This window comes from Poecilia reticulata, linkage group LG19 (genome assembly GCF_000633615.1).
Source record: "Poecilia reticulata strain Guanapo linkage group LG19, Guppy_female_1.0+MT, whole genome shotgun sequence".
NCBI classification, from domain to species: domain Eukaryota; kingdom Metazoa; phylum Chordata; class Actinopteri; order Cyprinodontiformes; family Poeciliidae; genus Poecilia; species Poecilia reticulata.
Window position 1 is genome coordinate 24,969,097 of NC_024349.1, and position 18,704 is coordinate 24,987,800.

Genomic DNA, 18,704 nt, shown 5'->3' on the forward strand with positions numbered 1-18,704 from the left:
GGCTGATACTTGCATGAGAAATTGATCTCGTGCACTGTTCCACAAAGGTCTGGAAATGAGTCACTGTCAGCTTATTCTTTGACATGAGCCGACCAAAAGGTCACGTCTGAATGTACGCGGTTAATAGTCACCCCACTGTAGCCGACTTTGCAACTTAGTCGCTACCTTTAGCAACTTTTCAATCTAAAATGTTGGTATCTGCCAAAATCGGAATCAACATATCAGGCTTTTTTTTTAAAAAGATTTGTTATCAGCCAGAAATCTGGAATCGGTGAACCCTTCATCTTTTCTGCTGTTTCAGAAAACTATGTGATGACTTAGGCACATTGAAAACTGATTTTATTAAAACCCACCTTTAAACCCAGCTGGAGTCTCTGTTTATAAATTAGAAACAGAGTGGTCTAAAATGAGACACTAGGAGACATTTTCAAGGCCAAGACCAAAATGAACTCAATCTCCCATCACACATTTGCAACAAACATATTGAGGATGTAAGAAACCTTTGGGTCCAATATGGGTTGGTGAGACAAATGTGGAACTTTTTTTGATGGTTTATACGGCTTGCTACATCCAGCATAAACACATGTATGGACCTGGATAACTTGTTATTGGCCTAGTCAAGGTCCAGACTTAAAACCGACTGACCCTGAGTAGTCTGTTTGTGCTAGAAAACCCTCTACTGTGGCAAATTCAAAACAACTCTGCAGAGACTGGGCCAAAATTCCTCCCATTATGATGTAATCACCAGTTATTACAAATACTTGACTGCTGCCAGGTGAAGCACAACTAGCTTGTAGCATTCACTGTTTTTTTTTCTACATTGATTTGGCAACTTTTTTCCTTCAATAACTGAAATCACAACTTGAAACTTGCGTCATCTTTGTCCTGATAGCAACACAGAAACAGTTAAAATTTAAAGATAGCTGGAAATATACATATATATATATTTTTGTCAACGGGGGTTGCAACTTGTCCAAAGACCCCAATTTTTGATACCCGAAGCTTAGTAACTTGCAAGTTACCATGAAAATATTAACTTAAAGCAAGTGTGAAATGTTTTATGGTCGGTAGTGAAAGTGCAGAAACTCCCAGTTCAGCTCCAGAGTCTCTGCACAGATGATTCGACGCTTCCTTTATCCTCTCATCGCTACCTGCTGTAACCTCCGACACATCAGCCTCCCACTCACAGACAGATGACATGCAGTAACAGTCGATGACCTCCTGCCTCCCCCTCAAGCAGCTTAAAATCAATAACCACCACCTGAAAACAGTAATTGGGATTTTTTATGCACCACACTTCCTTTTATTAGCATTCTGACTCGAAATTAATTTCTCTAAGGACAAAAATCTACATTTTGACGCACATTTGCGGTGAATCCTACATCAGAACCACCTCGGTGTGCGGCTACCTTCTGTACATCACGACCTGTCGGTCCTACATTTGTATTCTGCTCGCCTTTAAATTTTTTGGCAGAGGTCTATAAGCTATCTTTACACTGAGCCTCAAACAGCCAGTGGATCCCAGCCAGGCTTGACATTTAGAGTCTTTCCAGTTCACAGGATGCCCTCTGGGGGGAAATATCAGAGCAGACAGCCATGACAAGACACTTAGTTTGCTTCATCTAACCGAGGGTACACATAGCGTCTCAGAGATTTATGATTTTGAGTGTAAATTACTGTTCAAATCAAAAAAGAAGAAAAGAAAACCCCAGGGGGAACGAATATCAAACCTCCACCAAAAAGCAGAATTGTCCTGTTTCATGTGTGGAAATCCCACTAAGACAACTGTAAACACTTTTACCTCAGAGATGTGATGCATGTGCAGCGCGACTCAGACCAGGTTACCGTAGCAATCTGGAAAGGATAGGAAAAATAAACTGTGCGTTCTGATGCACAACTTGACACAAAGTTTAAATACGGAGCCTTGCAAAAGTATTCACACCAGGAGAAGTTCCACATGTCTCTGTGTGTTTTATTTTGGGGGTTTTCATGTGAAAGCGTTTCACAATTTTGAAAGAAATCGTCAAAAGTCTGGCCTACTTTCATATTCACTCAAGTGTTCGCTCATTAATATTACGTTACAAAACAAGCGGAAGATTAATTACAACACATTGTTGCACAATTTAAGCGACAAATAAAAATCTGATTTTATTCAAGGATATGCATACAGATTCACGTCACACTTTTCTGATTTATATTTGTAAAATTATTTGATCTATTTACAGTTGTTGGTCTGTCACATGAAATGGTAATAAAAAATCACATTGAAGTTTATTGTAATAATATTGATGGGGATATTAATATTTTTTACAGGGTGTTGTTCTAACAAACATTCTCCACATGAGCAAGATTTTTTATGCAAAAATGTTTCTATCGCTTTAAATTTAAATCGCCTTTTGGCATGTGGTTACTGTAATGTTGCGTTTTAATATTACATGACCTTGCATATGAGCCTACTGTATGCCTACCCTTCAGCTATAATTTCCATGAATCATGAATTAAGTAAATAAATCAGTAGATAAGAGTCATATGGGATTTGATTGTTGTAATCGATGCTGGGTAAACATCGACATGTTTTATCTGCTGTATGTTGTGGGATAGATTATTCTGTGTGTAACCTATACATTACAAACACACTTATTAAGTAGTAGTGTTTCAGTGAAATCTTCAGCACAGATTTTTGGTTTCCGGAGCTGTGATCTAGTTATGCAATATATATATGTAGTAAAAAGGACAACACAACAAACAGATGTTCTCACTTTTACCCCTGATCGTTTCTCTAATTGTGTCCCACAGAATACCCTGTCAACTTTGGGAGTTTCAGTGTGAAACTGTTTGTACTCGAAAAACACACGCACGCACGCACACACACACATTGCCAGAAAAGAGCAAACACTCCTCTGCTGCCCTCCCTCTGTACGCTCTTGACCACCAGGACATAATCCAGCTGAGGGAGACGTGCCGATGCGATTGGCTCAGTTGGAACTTGTTTACGTGTGGCCGCTCTGGTGTTAACCCAAAGGTGGACGACCCCTTTTTATTCTGTTTACACTCAAGCCGTTTTTCAGTTTTATGGGGGGTTTTTGTGCCACATTTTGTCAGACCTGCTGGAAAGACTCGTAACGCCAAACATATTGGAGCACATGTTGAGTTGTAAAATAATAAAAATAAAATAATAATAATAATAATAATAATAATAATAATAATAATAATAATAATAATAATAATTCCATAGACAAAGCAAGTGGTAAATTTTTACTTTAAAATGACATGGTATTCATACACAAGACTGCTGAGTAACATTATCAAAGCATAATTCAACTGGGTTGTTTGGTAAAACTTTTTTTTTGTGGGGAAAACATCTTGGGAAGAGATTTTCTCATTTTAACATGAATAATCTTCAGCTGTACAGCAGCATTTACAAACAGTACAGAGGATAGGTTAACAGGTGTTTGACCAAACACTTTCTCTTCAAATGCAATTGAACAGAATTCATTGCTTGTGAAAATACAGTCCAATGCAAAACCCCAGGCAGGCAATAAAATCAATCAACAACAAGCTCAGAAATGCATACAGATTCACTCTAAGGCAAAAATGATGCACTTTTCATGCTTTAAACAGGATGTAATCAAAATCTCAGTTTGTCAAGACTCTCAACTCATTGTAACAAGAGCAATCATATTGCTGGATTTATGTACAGAAGTTCAAAAGTATTGTTCAGTGCTTGAGAACTGAAGTATCAGTACTTGGTTCTCAGGTCAGAAGAGTGACATCTCGTATGCTGGTGTCATTTTGGTCGCACTGTTCCTCACTGCACTGCACTCCAGAGCAGGATTTTATTCCAGGGCAGAGCAAGGTACGGAAGTGCCTCCTGAAGGTGTCGGAGAGACAGGCGTAGAGGATGGGGTTAGCACAGCTCCATGAATACGACAGTAAGACTGCAAATTCGAAAGCCCTGATGAAGGTCAAGAAGAAGCTGTTATAATGCAATGAAAGGAAGTTGAAGGTGTAAAACGGGAGCCAGCACATGCCAAACACTACCACCACCGCCACGACCATCTTGGTTAGCTGTTGCTCAAGCTTGCGTCCCTCATGGTTTGGCACAGAGGAGAGCCTCTGTTGGCACCGCAGAGAGATCAGCATAGCCGCGTAGGAGACCATCATCACCGTGAAGGGTATGGCAAAACCGATGATGAAGGTGTAAGAGAGGATGCCAAGCCACAAGGCGTCTGTAGCAAAGTCTGGACTGCAAAAGCCGTGATCAGCAGTGAAATAGAAGGCCATCGGGAGAATGGTGAGGAGAGAGAAGAACCACAGGGACGCTGAGACAACCTTGGCACAGCGCGGAGTTCTCCAGCGGGCAAACCGAAGCGGCTCGGCAAGCGCCATGTAGCGGTCAATGCTCATCGCCGTGAGGCAGAAGACGCTGGTGAACTGGTTGATGCCATCTAGGACCATGACGACTTTGCATGCCGTGTTCCCAAACACCCACCGGTTCTGAAAGTTTTGGCTTGCGATAAACGGCAGGCCGACCATGAACAGTCCGTCGGCCAAAGCCAGGTTGAATATGTACACCGTCGTAGAGGATGACATTTTGTCCAGTTTCAAAATGGCAATGATGACGAGGCAGTTCCCAGCCAGTCCCACAATGCAGACCAGGAGGTAGAGGAAAGCCATGGTGATGCCAAAGCTGTCGATGTTGTCCACAAAGTACAAGTGTTCCTCCACATACGACTTATTGTTGTCTACATAAAAAACATAAGATGATTCCATTGTGACTCAGCTCCTTGTCTAGAGAGGCAAAGGAAACAGTATAAATAACGATGAAAACTCAGTGACAGTTGCACTTCAGCAGGGAGGGAAGCACAAAAGTTTTCTTCAAGTGGATTTTCCTCTTGGAGGGAAAAAGTTCTCAGTGGGAGAGATAAGTAAACACCTCAAGTGAAAAATCTGAAAATCAAGCAGGTTTCTTGGTTCAGATTCTTCAACTCATCTATTCGAATCCAGCCTGTCACACTTCTTTTGATCCACTGACAAGAAAAAGTTTTTCATCTGATAGCGGCGTGAGTTTCTTCACAAACACTCTCAAAGCAGGGTGGGGAAGACTCGGGCGCTTGCCTGAACACTCGTTTTCCTTGAGAGCCCCTTTATATCTCTTCCCCCCCTCTCGGTGTGTGAGGAGCGTGTCTGCTGCTCCATGTGTGGGAGACCCTCCCTTGTACCTCCCTCCTCTTGTTCATCAGCCTCCAATGACTGTGATGAACTCTACGGCTCGTTGTTGTGGCATTTCCAAGACAAACCCTTCAAAACATCTTCTGTAGAGATTTTGTTTTCATAACTTTGTCTCTACTATCTTTTCCTATCAACATTCGTTTCTGTTTACCCTCTTCCTCCATCAGTTGTACCTCCCCACCCTACACCTCTGGCTCCTGCGTCTTTTCTGCCTCACAGTTCAGCGGTGGGTCATGCATCGGGACCCAAACAGATAATAACACTATCTCATTGCTCTGGCCACTCACCTCTATGGCCTATGAGCTGAACAAATCTGCAGATGGGAAGGAAAAGTATTTTTTGCAGTTTTGTTTTTTTGACATTTGACATAGGAGGCTGCTGTATTCTCCTCCGACTCCTTCCATCGTCCTCGTACTCGCCTACCTTATTTGTCTTGTAAGGGGGAGAAAGAATGGAAAGTTTTAGTGAGAGATGGAGGGGAGGGAGGTATATTAAATGCTGGATGAGGGACGGCCAGACATCCTGTTATTACGTCGACATGCATAGCTGGAATGCCCAATTCTTGCCAAACAATCCTCCAGCACGTTCTTATATCATCTCTGCTTACAGCGATTCTGCATTATATCAATTCAGCACTATCGATTCTCACCATGTGATGCCTCTCAAAGGTATTCACATCCCTTATTCACATTTTGGCAAGTCTGTTTTCCATATGTAGAGACTCAGCTTTCATTTAGTCAAACTGGATGGAGAGTATCATCCAGTGGAAATGGATTCTTCAAACACACAATCATGTATTGATGTACAATATTTCAATGTAGGTCCCATGCCACAATGCTGAGAAGAATTATTACACTCGATTGTATTTAGTGGGTACCAGAATTCATATTTGTACCGAAATTTCAATACCCATGTGAGACCCATCCATCCATCCATTTTCTTTACACCCTTGAGCCTTAGTGGGGTCGGGAGGGTTGCTGGTGCCTATCTCCAGCTAACGTTCCAGGCGAGCCATGTGGGATGTGCATTTCATTTTATTTTTATTTTCATTTTCATGTGACAGGCCTACTTTGAGTTCTGTGATAGAAACATTCCATCTAATGTTTGTTTCTATTACATGACAATGTGGAAAAGTCCACCTTTTGCAAGGTTCTGCACTGAGCAGCTCATATGAATTTCCTCACATTTTTCTCCATCCGTGTCTTGTGAAACTGGTTCCAATTAAGTGAAGAAAAACACCTTTTTAGTCTGCATTCGTAATTTGCTTGTTGCTTAACCTACTGACAGGAACTGACACATTCAATTCCCAACAATGCCCTCCCCCCATTGTAAAACCACGATTAGAAAGACTTTGTTTTGTGGAGCTAAATTTGGAAGTTTTTCCACAGCGTCATATTTCACGGTCATTATTTCACTGTGGTGTTTCAGCAGACACATTGGCAGTCATGTCCACATTCAAAGTCCTCTAATAAACTTCCAACTTCAAAAAGCTGCAAATGTAACGTTGAGCTCAGCAAAGTCTGGGATGACTGTAACAGTCAGACGTGTAAAAAAAAAATAAAAATCTGATTTCCTTTGTAAAGATAAAGGTAAAACTGATTGGATTCCTATTGAGACCTGTGCTGTATTTATTCCCATATCAAAACGATTACACATTTTACCCCCTGTCTGTGCTTGCGGCTGTTTACTGCCCCTCTGAAAGTACAAGCGTCTATAAACACTTCTACTCCACCGTGGAAAAAAACAACCATGGGTGGCAATGATGTAAACCTTAACGAGGCATGGAAAATTCAAAGGAAGGACATCATGAGGATTTCAAAACCAGCGTAAGGCCAATGACTCTGTCTAAAACAACTGTAGCATGTTGTTAAATTTGAAGTTAAACAGAAACAGAATATGGACAAAGCAAATCAGAAGAAGAAAAATCCCATAAAATGTTACCAAAGTTGTAGGGGAGTAGGGGGGTTTTCTGCAGAAAGACATATATGTGGTACGCATGGAATTAGTCTCATCATGTAAAGATTTGTTTGCCAACTCTAAAAAAAGTTCATTAAGAGTTTTTAAAAGAATTTCGCCTTTGAAGTTCCATACCAAGAACAATCCAATAAACAATCACTCTACTCATTTGTCTTCCACTAATCTGAAACCGGGTTGCTAGGGTAACAGGTCCAGGAAGGAAAACAAACATGTCTCTAAATCATTCTACAAGATCCTAACAGGCAAGTGTTCTTGGTCTAATTTGGGGTCTCGTACTAGTGGGACCTCTGAAATGGAGGTTCACAATCAGAGCACCTGAACTAATGTCTATAAATGTGGAAGAGAAAAACTCTAGTCTATACTCTCTCTGGATTGGAGACCGCCTTAAGGCTCCCATGGTCTTAAGAGACAAGGTCGCTGTGATTTTAGCTAACATTAATTACTGATATGACTGATCTGATTGTGGGCTTAAAAACCGTTTTCACGTGTACAAACTAAAGAGGATTATATCCAAAAATATTTTCCTAACGTTGATTTATTCAGCAAAAGTTTGACCTCATAATTTGATTCAAAAATGTTTTATTCATTCCAAAATATGACATTGTAACGATGGCCTGCTACATCATATGAAAGCCAGTCACTTTAAAATAACAACACTTACTACTTTGCATCCAGACCTTGTGCTCCAAATACACATTACTCAGCAGTAGTTTGTCAAAGTGACTCACTCTAATTTTAAAATGTCAACAACTATAAGTGCTAGAGCAAATCAGGGGGGTCAACCGAAGATTTATCCCCTGGGAAACTTTTAATATCACTTTTACAAGTCTGATGGATGTCAAACTAAATTTGTGACTAAGAATTTTTGTCCTTTTTTTTAAGCCTTTGGGGACAAATCCAACACTTAAAAGTCATTCAAAATATTTTTCAGCTGACCTGATTATCTGAGGTGACCAAACGAACACCTCAGATCTTGGTTTTAAAGTCATGGTGGACCCTTCAATTTTTTTGTAATTTTTTTAGGGGATTAGGTTCAGAAACCAGGGGGATAAACAAACCTTTTGCAGAGCCATGCAAGACAGAGGCCATCTGCAGTTCACATGCGGTGTTATAATTATTGAAGCAAAGCCTGAGTCATGTCTGACATAACTGTTTCATCAGATCGCTTCTTGGTCAACACCCATTTCTGGAATTGCAAACTGCATTTTTCATCACTTAGCAGTCTAGAAATTCCACTTTCTAATTGCATTGTTTGCCGTTTATGGGAATCAGGTTATTTTCACTTATTTCTCAGAAACAATAAGCGGGGACCTGGGGAGACTAATTGGTGACAGAAGTACACAGTTCCAGTTGGGATTTTGAAATCAGGGGCATTTAAAGGGGAATCTGTTTCAATTTGAAGCTTGCACGTGGTACTTCATGGATGCAGATTTCAACATAACTTTCATGCAGGTGGATAAGAACTAAAAGTCAAACAAGGTTGAGTATCCACCTTTCACTGTAAGACTGGTGGTGTACACTCAGCGGATGCTCTTGTACTCTGTTCCATTGAGTTTATTATGGCGTTCAGTGTTGAATTTACCTGCCAATCTCTTCCGCTGTTTCAGGTTCATCAATGAACTGCTTGTGTTATGGATCAGTGGTAGACCGTATGGTCTCCATTGCTCTCTGAGGCTCCTCTGTTGTTGTGATCATTAGTCTCTTTGGGGTGTCGACGGATTCAGCTTCTGTTAGCCATTTGTAGGTCTTCTTTAGATCCGTCACTTCTCCAGTCTACCGGTAGATCATATCATACGAAGACTTATCTTTCTGCAATTGCGTTTTGACAATTAGCAGAAAATAGACAAATAGTTACTCACATTTGTAACAGAAACCCAGTGATAATACAGCATTGAGCATTTCTGAATATAACACACACCCACTAAAAAAAGTCCATATATAGGCCAGATTTTACACAAAAAGATCTGTTTAACTTTTAATGCTTTTTCCTAACTTTGCCCCTAACACAGCTGCTTTAAAAAGATAAAAATACAGTAGACTGTCAGGAAAATTAATCAGCAATTAGCAAACTAATCTAATTAGATCTAATTAGGGAAATTAGCTTTTGAGTAGAGTCTTTCTAGTTGAGTTTGTGCTGTTCTTTTCTTCACACAGCAGTCCAGCCTTTCGATACTTATTGGTACAAACTTACATTTTAGCCACATCGTTTGGCACAGATTTGGTACTATCGTGATAATCTCATGCTTTTAGTTCAGAACTTTTAACATAACGAAGCTAGTTAACATTTGCCTGGGTCTGTCTCCATGGTAACTATTCTGGAAATTTAACCTGCTCTGGTTAGGTTTCTCGGATTAGTGAGCCTAATGAGGAAATCTTTGAAATTGAACCCCTGAAGATATTCCCATTATTTATTGAGAGTCTGTGAACATTGTTGTGTTTTTCCTTCCAGGGGTATTAATTGACATTTAACTACCAACCGTAGCTGCCAGAGCAAATAAGAGTTCAGAAATGAATTAATGAAACTTTTTTTTTTCCTTTCCCTCCATTTGAGGCTTCCATTGAATCACAGTGTGACGTCAGGAGTCACTGTGACGGAACAGGAACTCAACAGAAGGTTGGAGGAGAAATGGAATCTTCCACCAACTTTTTCGTTCAATCCTTGCTGGCGAACACACCGACTTGAGAAAAAATGTGCTCGTTTTCGACGAGAAACCTCCCTTAAACCATTTCCCTTGAAACGTCTATCGACGTCACGTGACTTTAACAACCGTACGGTAAGTTCCCCTTTCTTCAGCCTGGAATCAGAAATCAAAGTTTACGAGTTTATTTGCTGATTTGTTTGTTGTGTTTCTCTTGAAGCATTTTAATGACATTGCATTGATTTATGAGATGGATGGGTGTTGTTATCCAAGAGTAATTGATTTCAACGTATTAAATATTCATGATTTATGTAAAAGCTAGATGGTTAGCTTTATTTTGGTTTAGCTTACATTTACTGTATTTACTGATGAACTTCTCTGTAAGCCTATATCTAATAAACAGGATTTATTGTTCATCATATTCCTTCTGTTCTGCTTTTCTGTCACAAATCCTCCAATTTCAGCCGACACCTTTAAAGCCTATGAGCTTTTGAGACCTTTGAAGATGGGGATTGGCATTTCGTCTCCATCCTGGGACTACGAGATGGAGCATTACCTGGGCAGTGGCGCCTACGGAGCGGTTGTCCAGAGCAAGAAACTGGGCACCAATGAGACGGTGGCTTTAAAAGTCATCAAGAACGAGAGATACATGGAAATAGCAAAGAAAGAGGTGAAAGAATAAGCTTTAAACTGAGCAAACTTTTTGAATTTGAGCAATAAAATTGGTTTTGCAATTTGCATTTATGTTACTTGGCTAGATTTTAATCTATATTTATGAGCTAGTAATTAGGGACATTTTAATCAAATTTACAATGTATTCATTCTAAATTAGTTACATTTTAATTAACCGTAGATGACTTTTTGTGAGTGCGGTGGCGGTCTGGCTGTATAAAGTCGGGCCATCTCATTATAGGATCATTTTGTTTGTCTGGTTCGTCTTCTAATGTATGCAATTGATTGGTTTGTGATTAATTAATTAACCAATTAGATAAGGTCAAATTGACCTTGAGCTTTATGTTTTCTTTTAAATTAACTAAACAAGATCGTAACGTTCCGTATCCCTGACAACCATAACTATGTCATTCACAGTCACTCTTGGTTAAGAAGCTTACGCCGTGTCCAAATTCAGGGGCTGCGTCCTTCGAAGTCCCGATTTGTGGGCCGACAAGGCCTGTCCGAATTCGAACAATCCTCCAAATGTGCCCTTCTTTTCACCAGATTTGAAGGATGGGTCAGGCGTATCCTTCAGGCCCACACTGTTCCATGATATTCATTGCGGGTCCAAACCAGGTGTTCAGGCAAATGGGGGTGAAGAGCTGCCAATTATTTTGCAATGTTAGACTTTAAGTGACACAACATAAGCTTTCACAGTATTKTTAAGTGAGAATATAGCTGTGTAGACCTCAAATATCTGCTTAGTTTATCAATACATCACCTAACTGCAGTATTGCTCTGACTACTGCTGCATTAACAGCCAGCTGCCATCGCGAACCCCTGAATTTGGACACATTATTAACTGTTTGCAAGTCAGTTTGACCATAGCGTTAGCACTGCTGCTAAGATAGCTGAAACTGGCTGCAACCTTCAATACAGAATCTTTCTGCTGAGCTTATCATATGAACTACTTCTCAATCCTAAGAACGGTTGTGAATAGCACAATAAAAACGTGTTGTGATGATGTGCTTCAGGTGTGTTTGCTGTCTTTGCTGTTTTAAACACTGCAAACAGCAGAGATTGAGAAACCTGAATGGAACTGAACCAACATCTTTAGTCAAATTCTAATGTGAAATTAGATTTTTGTTAGTTTAGAAGTTATTTGATGTTACATTTACAAATCAGTATGATAAACATTTGAATTATTTTATTTGGCAAAATTTTTTTTATATCCACCAAAATGACTTGTTAATAATGAACACCAAAATTTTTTACTCAGCCGAAATTAAACCTGATAAAACTCACTCTTCAGGTGGAGATACTTCAGTACTTGAAAGGACTTGGCTCAGACAAGTTCAACATCGTCATGTTGAATGACTCCTTCACCCATGTGGGATGTTATTATATGGAGTTTGAGAAACTGGATATAAATCTGACGGACTTCTTGCGGAAGAAGCCACAACGCTCCCTGGAACAAAAGGACATTTGTCCCATTGTACATCAGGTTGGTCATCTATGCAGGGTTGTGGGCTGGTTGGGGGGGAGGGGAGAGGATATGTTGCCTATTTGCACCGGTAATTGGGTGAGAGGCAGGGTACACCCTGGACAGGTTGATTGTCCACAACAAGGCAACACAGAAACGCACACATTCACACCAAAGGGTGAATTAGAAAGACCAATGTACCCAACAGTCAGGTTTTTGGGCTGTGTGAGGAGGCCGTACCATTACCAAGAGAAAATCCAAACATTCATAGATAGAATCCAGGACCTTTTTTCTACAAGGTAGCAGTGCAACAAACTACACCGCACACAATGTAGCCCTGTTTCTGTTATGAAAGTAGAAATAAAAACCAAACAAAGTTGGTATTAGAGCCACAATGATGTAAAGAATATTTATTTTTCCTACTGAGATCATTCCAGTTTTGGTTAGAGTTTGGTATCATGTTCTGTTTTCCAAGCGTTTAGTGATTGTTGAACAGGTTGTTGACCTTGTAAAAACGGACTGGTTATTTCACGCCTTCCTCATTTTGTAGTTAATACCTGACGGCTGTTTTTGGGTACAAAAGACAGCCTTCTGCTTCGGGAGATTCTGTACAGGTTACGTTTTAAATTTTAAACAGGAGGATGTTTCGCAGCTCTCAAGTAATTGCATATATTCGACTCATAGATGACTGACTGCAAGAAAATGTTTGTGTGACCACAATGACTAATACTTAGGGTTATTTTAGTTTAATCCAAACCAAAATACATGGAAATTATTTGATCAAAAGTCCTCGGAAAATTATACACAATTTCTAAAAAAAAAGAAAGAAAAAAAAACATTACCAATGGTAGAGTTTTACACCTTTTTCAGGTAAATAATACTGTTTAAAAGTCAGATATATACATATGTTCTTTTAAAGGGAAACTGTGACTTTTATTAAAAAGGACAATCACTATATCACAACTGTTTTACCTTTTGTGACAGCCATTAGTATTTGAATATATTAATGAAGTTCAGTTCTTTTTCTAAACTAATCAAATTAATTCATATTTGTACTTGCTCGCAGCTGGCCACAGCTCTGGACTTTCTTCATAGTGTGGGGATTGTTCATGCAGACCTAAAGCCAGAAAATATTATGATCGTGGACGAAGTACAAAAACCTGTGACGGTCAAAATCATTGACTTTGGTTTGGCCCTAAAAAATCCAGAGGAACATAGAGGAGCAGTTCTTCAGACCCTTTGGTACAGGTACCAAACTTCTAACTCCTCCGTAACTTCAGACAGCTGAGAATAGCAGGAGGAAACAAGGAGGAGTTGTACTTTCTAGCTAGCTTACGTTGATTTCTCTGACTTGCTACAAATCAAAACAGTTAGTGATCACAGATTACCTTAAGTGAAGTTCTGTTAAAGGATAGCATAAATGATTATTTTAACATTAGATAAACTCCTGGTATTTTCATTTTGTACAAATCAAAATTAGGTTTTTTTTTTGGCTAACGCTAAGTCTAATGCTAATGCTAGCTAGGAACCAAGACCAAATCAAATTTAAAAGTAGCCAATGATTATTGTTCATGGCATTCAAGAGTGGAACATGTACTGAAGACACAACACATAATTAGTTACCCAAAATAAAAATAAGGCTGTGCAAAAATTGACAACGCTGTATCGTGCTAGCAGCTGTAAAATTGTGTTTTTGTTTTGCTTTCTTAGTAAATGAAAGCCCAATTAAATATAAAGAGAATTTAAAACTTGATAAATTAGCACTAGCATAAACCACAAATGTTATTGAGACCAGATTTGTTTCAAGATTGCATTGTAGCCCACCTATTAGCTGAATCCTCTGGAATAAACTAATGTGGATTTCTACAGTTAGCTGTTGTATTTTTTTGTTTTGTTTTTTTGCATTTTTGCTGAACCTCTCTTCAAAAATTCAATAAAATCTCTGTCATCAGTCTCAGAAGGAAGCAGCCAGGTGTTTAATATTCATTACACCAGAATTTTTATATTTATCTTTTCATAGATGTCCAGAGGTCCTGCTGGGAGCTCCCTTTAGTGGAGCGATAGATGTTTGGTCTCTGGGTTGCATTGTTGTGGAAATGTTTACCGGTTCTGCTTTGTTCCCTGGAGAGGATGAAAGCGAAATGGTTAGTATTACATTCTAAGGGGATCCACAAAAAAGACTTGACATCATTGTTTTTGCTCCAAATCGTAACGAATCTTATATTTCAAAGCTCCACTTCCAATTGCGGATTGAAAAAAACAACAACTTAAAAAAAGATAAGAGGTTTGACTTAACTCTTTTGATTCATCTGGAGTGAATCAAATCTGTGTTGTACCTTCAGATGAAACACATTGTCCTCACCTTTGGAAATCCACCAGAATATCTGCTAAATTCAGGGCTGAATACCATGCAGTTCTTCAACAAAAATGATGGAGAAGAGGAACCATGTGGCCAGTGGACATTGAGGGTAATCTTTGGGTGGTCGTTCCTGACCATTATTGCTTCATTTCGCCATGTATTTCGAACATATCTCACTAAGCTTTTAATTTTACAGAGAAACACTGAAATAGGAAACATAAACTTCATTCCACAGAGGACTCTGGATTTCCTCAACATGGTGGGACATTCAAGGGAATCAAGCTTGATTTGATGAGGCTTCCATTTCCTCACAATTTCTGTTTCATCCCACATCAGTTGCGTGAAAACGTGTCGGATGAAAATGCAGGTGAAAGCGAGCGGGATAGTTTTGTCAAGCTGGTAGCAGACATGCTGAAGGTGGATTCAGCTAAAAGGATCTCACCAAGCGAAATTCTTCTGCATCCGTTTGTCGCCAAGAGCCGGTTGGTGGACAATAGCATCCAGTAAGTGTGTCTTGACTTTAAAGACCGTTTGGAACATACGGACAGATAAGGACTAACCTGGCCTGTTTGCAGTGGGAAGTCCTCCAGCAGTGCTGGAAGTAAAACAAAAATAGACCAAAATGACAACGCGGAATCTGGAAACAGGTCAGTTGATTGATTTTCTTTTGTTACGAAGAAACTGGGAGAAACTCTCAAATTGTGAAAGTAGTAGAACTAAAAAGATCTGAACAGTCGTTTGGTTAACTTGCTGTAGAAGCCCAGACGGCATCCCAGCTAAAAGGAGAAAGGAGTGTGAAGATGTAGAGATGATATGTGCACAGACGAGCCCATCAATGTCACCTTAACGGAAATGACAAAGAGATGATTTTGTGATATAGATATAATCGGATGAAACCTCAAACCTCAGCAAAGAAGAGGAGAATAAACCGTAACGGTAAGACTCGTATGTAACAAATGGTTAAAATTTTAACTTTTAATGTTATGGATCCATGTGGTATATTAAACCTGCCGCGGTCATAACCCTTGTGTGTGTGAGGACTGAGGCAAATGATACAAGTTTTACGGGTGTGGCGTTGGTTGGACCCTATTTGTAAACACAAGGGTTAAGAGATAAGGTCATTTGGATCCCACAAGTTTTTTACCCTGTGCTCAGTCCGGCGGGGTCGCACTGATCTCGTGTGTGCTTTTACAATTTTTTTTTTTGTTTAATGAACCAGAGTAAGAAATAATTAAAATAAGTCTGAAAACGACTTGTAGATATTTGCGTAAAGAAAGGCGACCATTTCCTAACATTTTGGATTGAATGTGTGTGACGTGGTTGGTCTAGAAAATGTTTTTAGTCTGTTTTTAGGAAAGGAGACCCTTGATGCAGTTACCCAAGTCAAATAAATGTCTGTTTTGAGTAAAACATTGGTGAATGTTTAGGCCCTATTTAGTATGATATTAAAATGGAAGTAATAACATGACTAATTATAGAAAATTACTTTTTGTTCTGAACTTTTTCCATTTAAGAATACATGAATTTGACAGAAAAATATCCCATTCTCAATTTTTTTWAAAAAAAGGACCATCTGCATCATTTGTGAAATGTGATCAGGAGCCACATAAAGTCACTGTGATCTGCACATGGCCCTCTGGCAACAGTTTGAAAACCCTTGCTTTAAAAATATGAAGATAAAATTAATTTCGGCAGGGCTCAGCTGTTCTGTAATTGAGCTTTCAGCCTCTGTGTGTTATGGAACATGATTTGAGTTTGTTAGTAGAAACCGTTGTTTACGGTTAGTGATGCGAACTCCGCTAATGGCTAATATGCTAATAGAAAACGTTTTGGCTTTGCTTTACAGCAGTGACCAAAGAGAGCAAAACTTGTTCTGCCTCATCATTTACAGTAGGATGTTGACCTCAGGAAGAGGAGGATAGATGATGAAGAGGCTTCAGAATCAGACAAAGCCTCGCCTGATAAGAAAAGGAAGAGAGGATGTCTCTCTAACTTTGGGGGAAAAAAGCTATTTTTGTCGTCAGTAGTTACCTTGCCGCTTTCAGATGGCCATTTAAGTAAGAAACAAACTCTCTTCCAGCTAGCTCCTATCGTCACTCAGACGTTTGACAAGTCTCTCGAACTGTGTGTGCGGCTTCTTCCTGTTTCAAATGATCCAATCATCCTGATGCCCAAGAAAGCCGCCATCAGGCCCATTGCCCTGATCAGGAAATAACTTTGAATGACAGATCTGAAGTATATCCTAGGCCCCTTGTGCAACCCTCTGCTGACGAAGTAGTCAACATGGAACAGTACGTTGTCCCGCATTTCCTACGATAGCATAAGAAGTCCAACCTGCCTCAGATCGATGTCGCTGGCCCTTCCGTCCTGCCTGCAGGACTTGTACCGGGCAGCTAACACCTCTCCTGTCTACACACATCCCTGACATGGTGTGTCTGGTGAGGCGGTATAGAGCTCTACATGCAAAAAGCCATACACCACAGATGACTGCTACTGTGAACTAGAATGAATAAAATAAACTGAAATAACCATTGCAGGTGCATCTTTTTTTCCCCTTCATCTTAAACATCCACTTTTCGTACAACCCAAAACGATCCACTTTAGAATCTTTGAGTGCTTAACTTGTTGCGTGATTTTTTAATCCATCAGTGAAGCTAATAATGTTAGCCTGTACTCCTTAGCTGATGTTAAGCATAAGAAAGAGGAGACCGTGTGGCTACATCCACATACTGCATTACATATCAGATGCACTTGGAGCAGAAATGCTCCTTTAATAGGCTGAACATCTTTGGCTGAATGCACACAGCTTTGTGGAGTTTGTTTTCCCTTTAACCCCCAGCAACTTCGGTAATTACGAAATGATGATGTGAAGCATTTTAGGAATGTTAAAAAAAAAAAAATGTTTTCCCAGAAAACCATAAGACATTTTTCTTCAGAAACAATGTTTCCTAGAAATGTTTAAACTCCATTTAAGTAATTGTGTCTTTTATTCAAAAAGAAAACAAATTGTTCTGGAGACTGTCCTTGTTAATTGGCTGGTATGTTGCATAAAAACCATCCAGATCGATGAGTCAGCCATAAAAGTAACTTAAATCAGATGTGGCGTGAGATCTGAACTTTGGCGCTTGGAGGAGATTCCACGCTTTAGAAACAGGAAATTCTGAATGACAACACAACAAAGCTCAAAATGTGTTGGATCGGTCTGCGGGTCAAAGTTCAAGATAGCCCGGATTTCCTTGTGTGGAAGTTTCCAGCTGTAAATGGGAAAAAAGGAATCAGTTTTGGATCACTGCTGTGCAAATATCCAAAAATGAACATGCATGCCCAAAGTAGAAGTAAAGATCGCAGGTCCTTTTTATATTTTAAAATCATGAAATTCTTTATGAGAAACAGGAAAAGTGAGTGATCACTGAAGATCATTTGTTGCTCTGACATTTTATTATTGTAAAAACTGGTTTAATCTACAATAGTCCTGTTTTCACAACACCAACAATATATGAGGTGTTAGAGAGACATATATAGTAAATACTTCTAATGACTCAATTTCATTAGCAGCATTCAGAAGGTATGGCTGATAATTTGGTATAAGTAGCGTTCAAACTTTGATTTGTTTTATCTTGAATCTACTTTAAATGTTTGTGCCATACTTACACATTTTTTCTCTCTCTGTTGGTGAAACAAGAAAAAACTATTTAAAAATAAGTAAAAAAAAAAAATAAAAAAAAAACCTGACAAAACACATGAAAAGATGTACCAGTTCTGGCAGCAAATAGTTTCTTGGATACGGAAATTAGTTGCTGTTTTCCAACAGCTGCATACTTTTACATTAATGTCAACCCAAACGTCTGAGAAATGTTTCTGATACCTTATTTTATCTATGCCACAAAGAGCTAAGGTTGAAATGGAATAAAGAAATCTAGTTCTAGTAAGGTGTAACTAATAAAGTGGCCAGTGAGTGTGTATTTCCTTTTCATCAGTAATTGCTCCCATGTTCATGTTCCTTGTTTTTGTTTATTTTAAATGCGTATTTTCTCCGGTGTTTATTGCTTAAGTAGCATGTAAATAGACCCCAAAGCTGTTAAAACGGTATTTAAATTAACTTCATTTAATTGCCCTGTATATTTTCAAATTGAACAGTATAGTTTATTTAAATTCATTTATTTATTAAGTTTCTCTTAACTATATCAGCGTTTAAAATATTTTATTATTATTATAATTCTAAATTCGCCTTATGGGATTAAAAATGTTTTTTGTACAATTTTATTCATCAAGTTTCGATCAAGAGTAAATACTCCCGCCGTCAAAGAGCTGGCCAATCGGCTGCAAGTGTGGGCGGAGCTTCAGCTGTCATAGACACGCG

The 18,704-nt window shown here is 39.1% G+C and overlaps 3 protein-coding genes across 6 annotated transcripts in view; 2 read left to right on the top strand and 1 right to left on the bottom strand.

Annotated features, from left to right (window-relative positions):
- Positions 1-3,241: 3,241 nt before the first annotated feature.
- LOC103482063 (somatostatin receptor type 2) lies at positions 3,242-5,105 on the bottom strand. Its single transcript, XM_008437974.1, has one exon. It carries the CDS (start codon positions 4,771-4,773, stop codon positions 3,754-3,756), a length of 1,020 nt encoding a protein of 339 aa, XP_008436196.1. The 5' UTR covers positions 4,774-5,105; the 3' UTR covers positions 3,242-3,753.
- A 2,383-nt stretch (positions 5,106-7,488) lies between these two features.
- On the top strand, positions 7,489-16,875 carry LOC103482064 (homeodomain-interacting protein kinase 2-like). 3 transcript variants are annotated; one of them, XM_008437977.2, is made up of 12 exons: positions 7,489-8,949; positions 9,761-9,983; positions 10,313-10,518; positions 11,815-12,006; positions 13,052-13,233; positions 14,006-14,129; positions 14,328-14,453; positions 14,541-14,603; positions 14,681-14,847; positions 14,920-14,991; positions 15,101-15,289; positions 16,191-16,875. In XM_008437977.2, exons 3-11 carry the CDS (start codon positions 10,354-10,356, stop codon positions 15,189-15,191), a joined length of 1,182 nt encoding a protein of 393 aa, XP_008436199.1. In that variant the 5' UTR covers positions 7,489-8,949; positions 9,761-9,983; positions 10,313-10,353; the 3' UTR covers positions 15,192-15,289; positions 16,191-16,875. The 3 variants fall into 3 exon arrangements, with proteins under 3 accessions (XP_008436199.1, XP_017166157.1, XP_017166158.1); XM_017310668.1 differs by having other exon boundaries at positions 15,101-15,280; XM_017310669.1 differs by lacking the exons at positions 13,052-13,233; positions 14,006-14,129 and having other exon boundaries at positions 7,494-8,949.
- A 1,802-nt stretch (positions 16,876-18,677) lies between these two features.
- The window catches only part of slc39a11 (solute carrier family 39, member 11), a 152,717-nt gene continuing 152,690 nt past the window's right edge, over positions 18,678-18,704 (top strand). For both annotated transcript variants that reach the window (XM_008437980.1, XM_008437981.1), the window contains exon 1: positions 18,678-18,704. This exon is cut by the window's right edge and continues 53 nt beyond it. The gene's annotated coding sequence lies outside the window, so the exon portion shown is untranslated.

What these genes read in the sequence shown, in the direction of transcription:
- LOC103482064 (XM_008437977.2), top strand. Translation starts at nt 10,354, where the DNA reads ATGGGGATTGGCATTTCGTCTCCATCCTGGGACTACGAGATGGAGCAT. An exon ending in TTTGTCCCATTGTACATCAG is followed by an intron (nt 12,007 to 13,051) that starts GTTGGTCATCTA and finishes ACTTGCTCGCAG; the next exon opens with CTGGCCACAGCTCTGGACTT. An exon ending in CTTCAGACCCTTTGGTACAG is followed by an intron (nt 13,234 to 14,005) that starts GTACCAAACTTC and finishes ATCTTTTCATAG; the next exon opens with ATGTCCAGAGGTCCTGCTGG.
- LOC103482063 (XM_008437974.1), bottom strand. Translation starts at nt 4,773, where the DNA reads ATGGAATCATCTTATGTTTTTTATGTAGACAACAATAAGTCGTATGTG.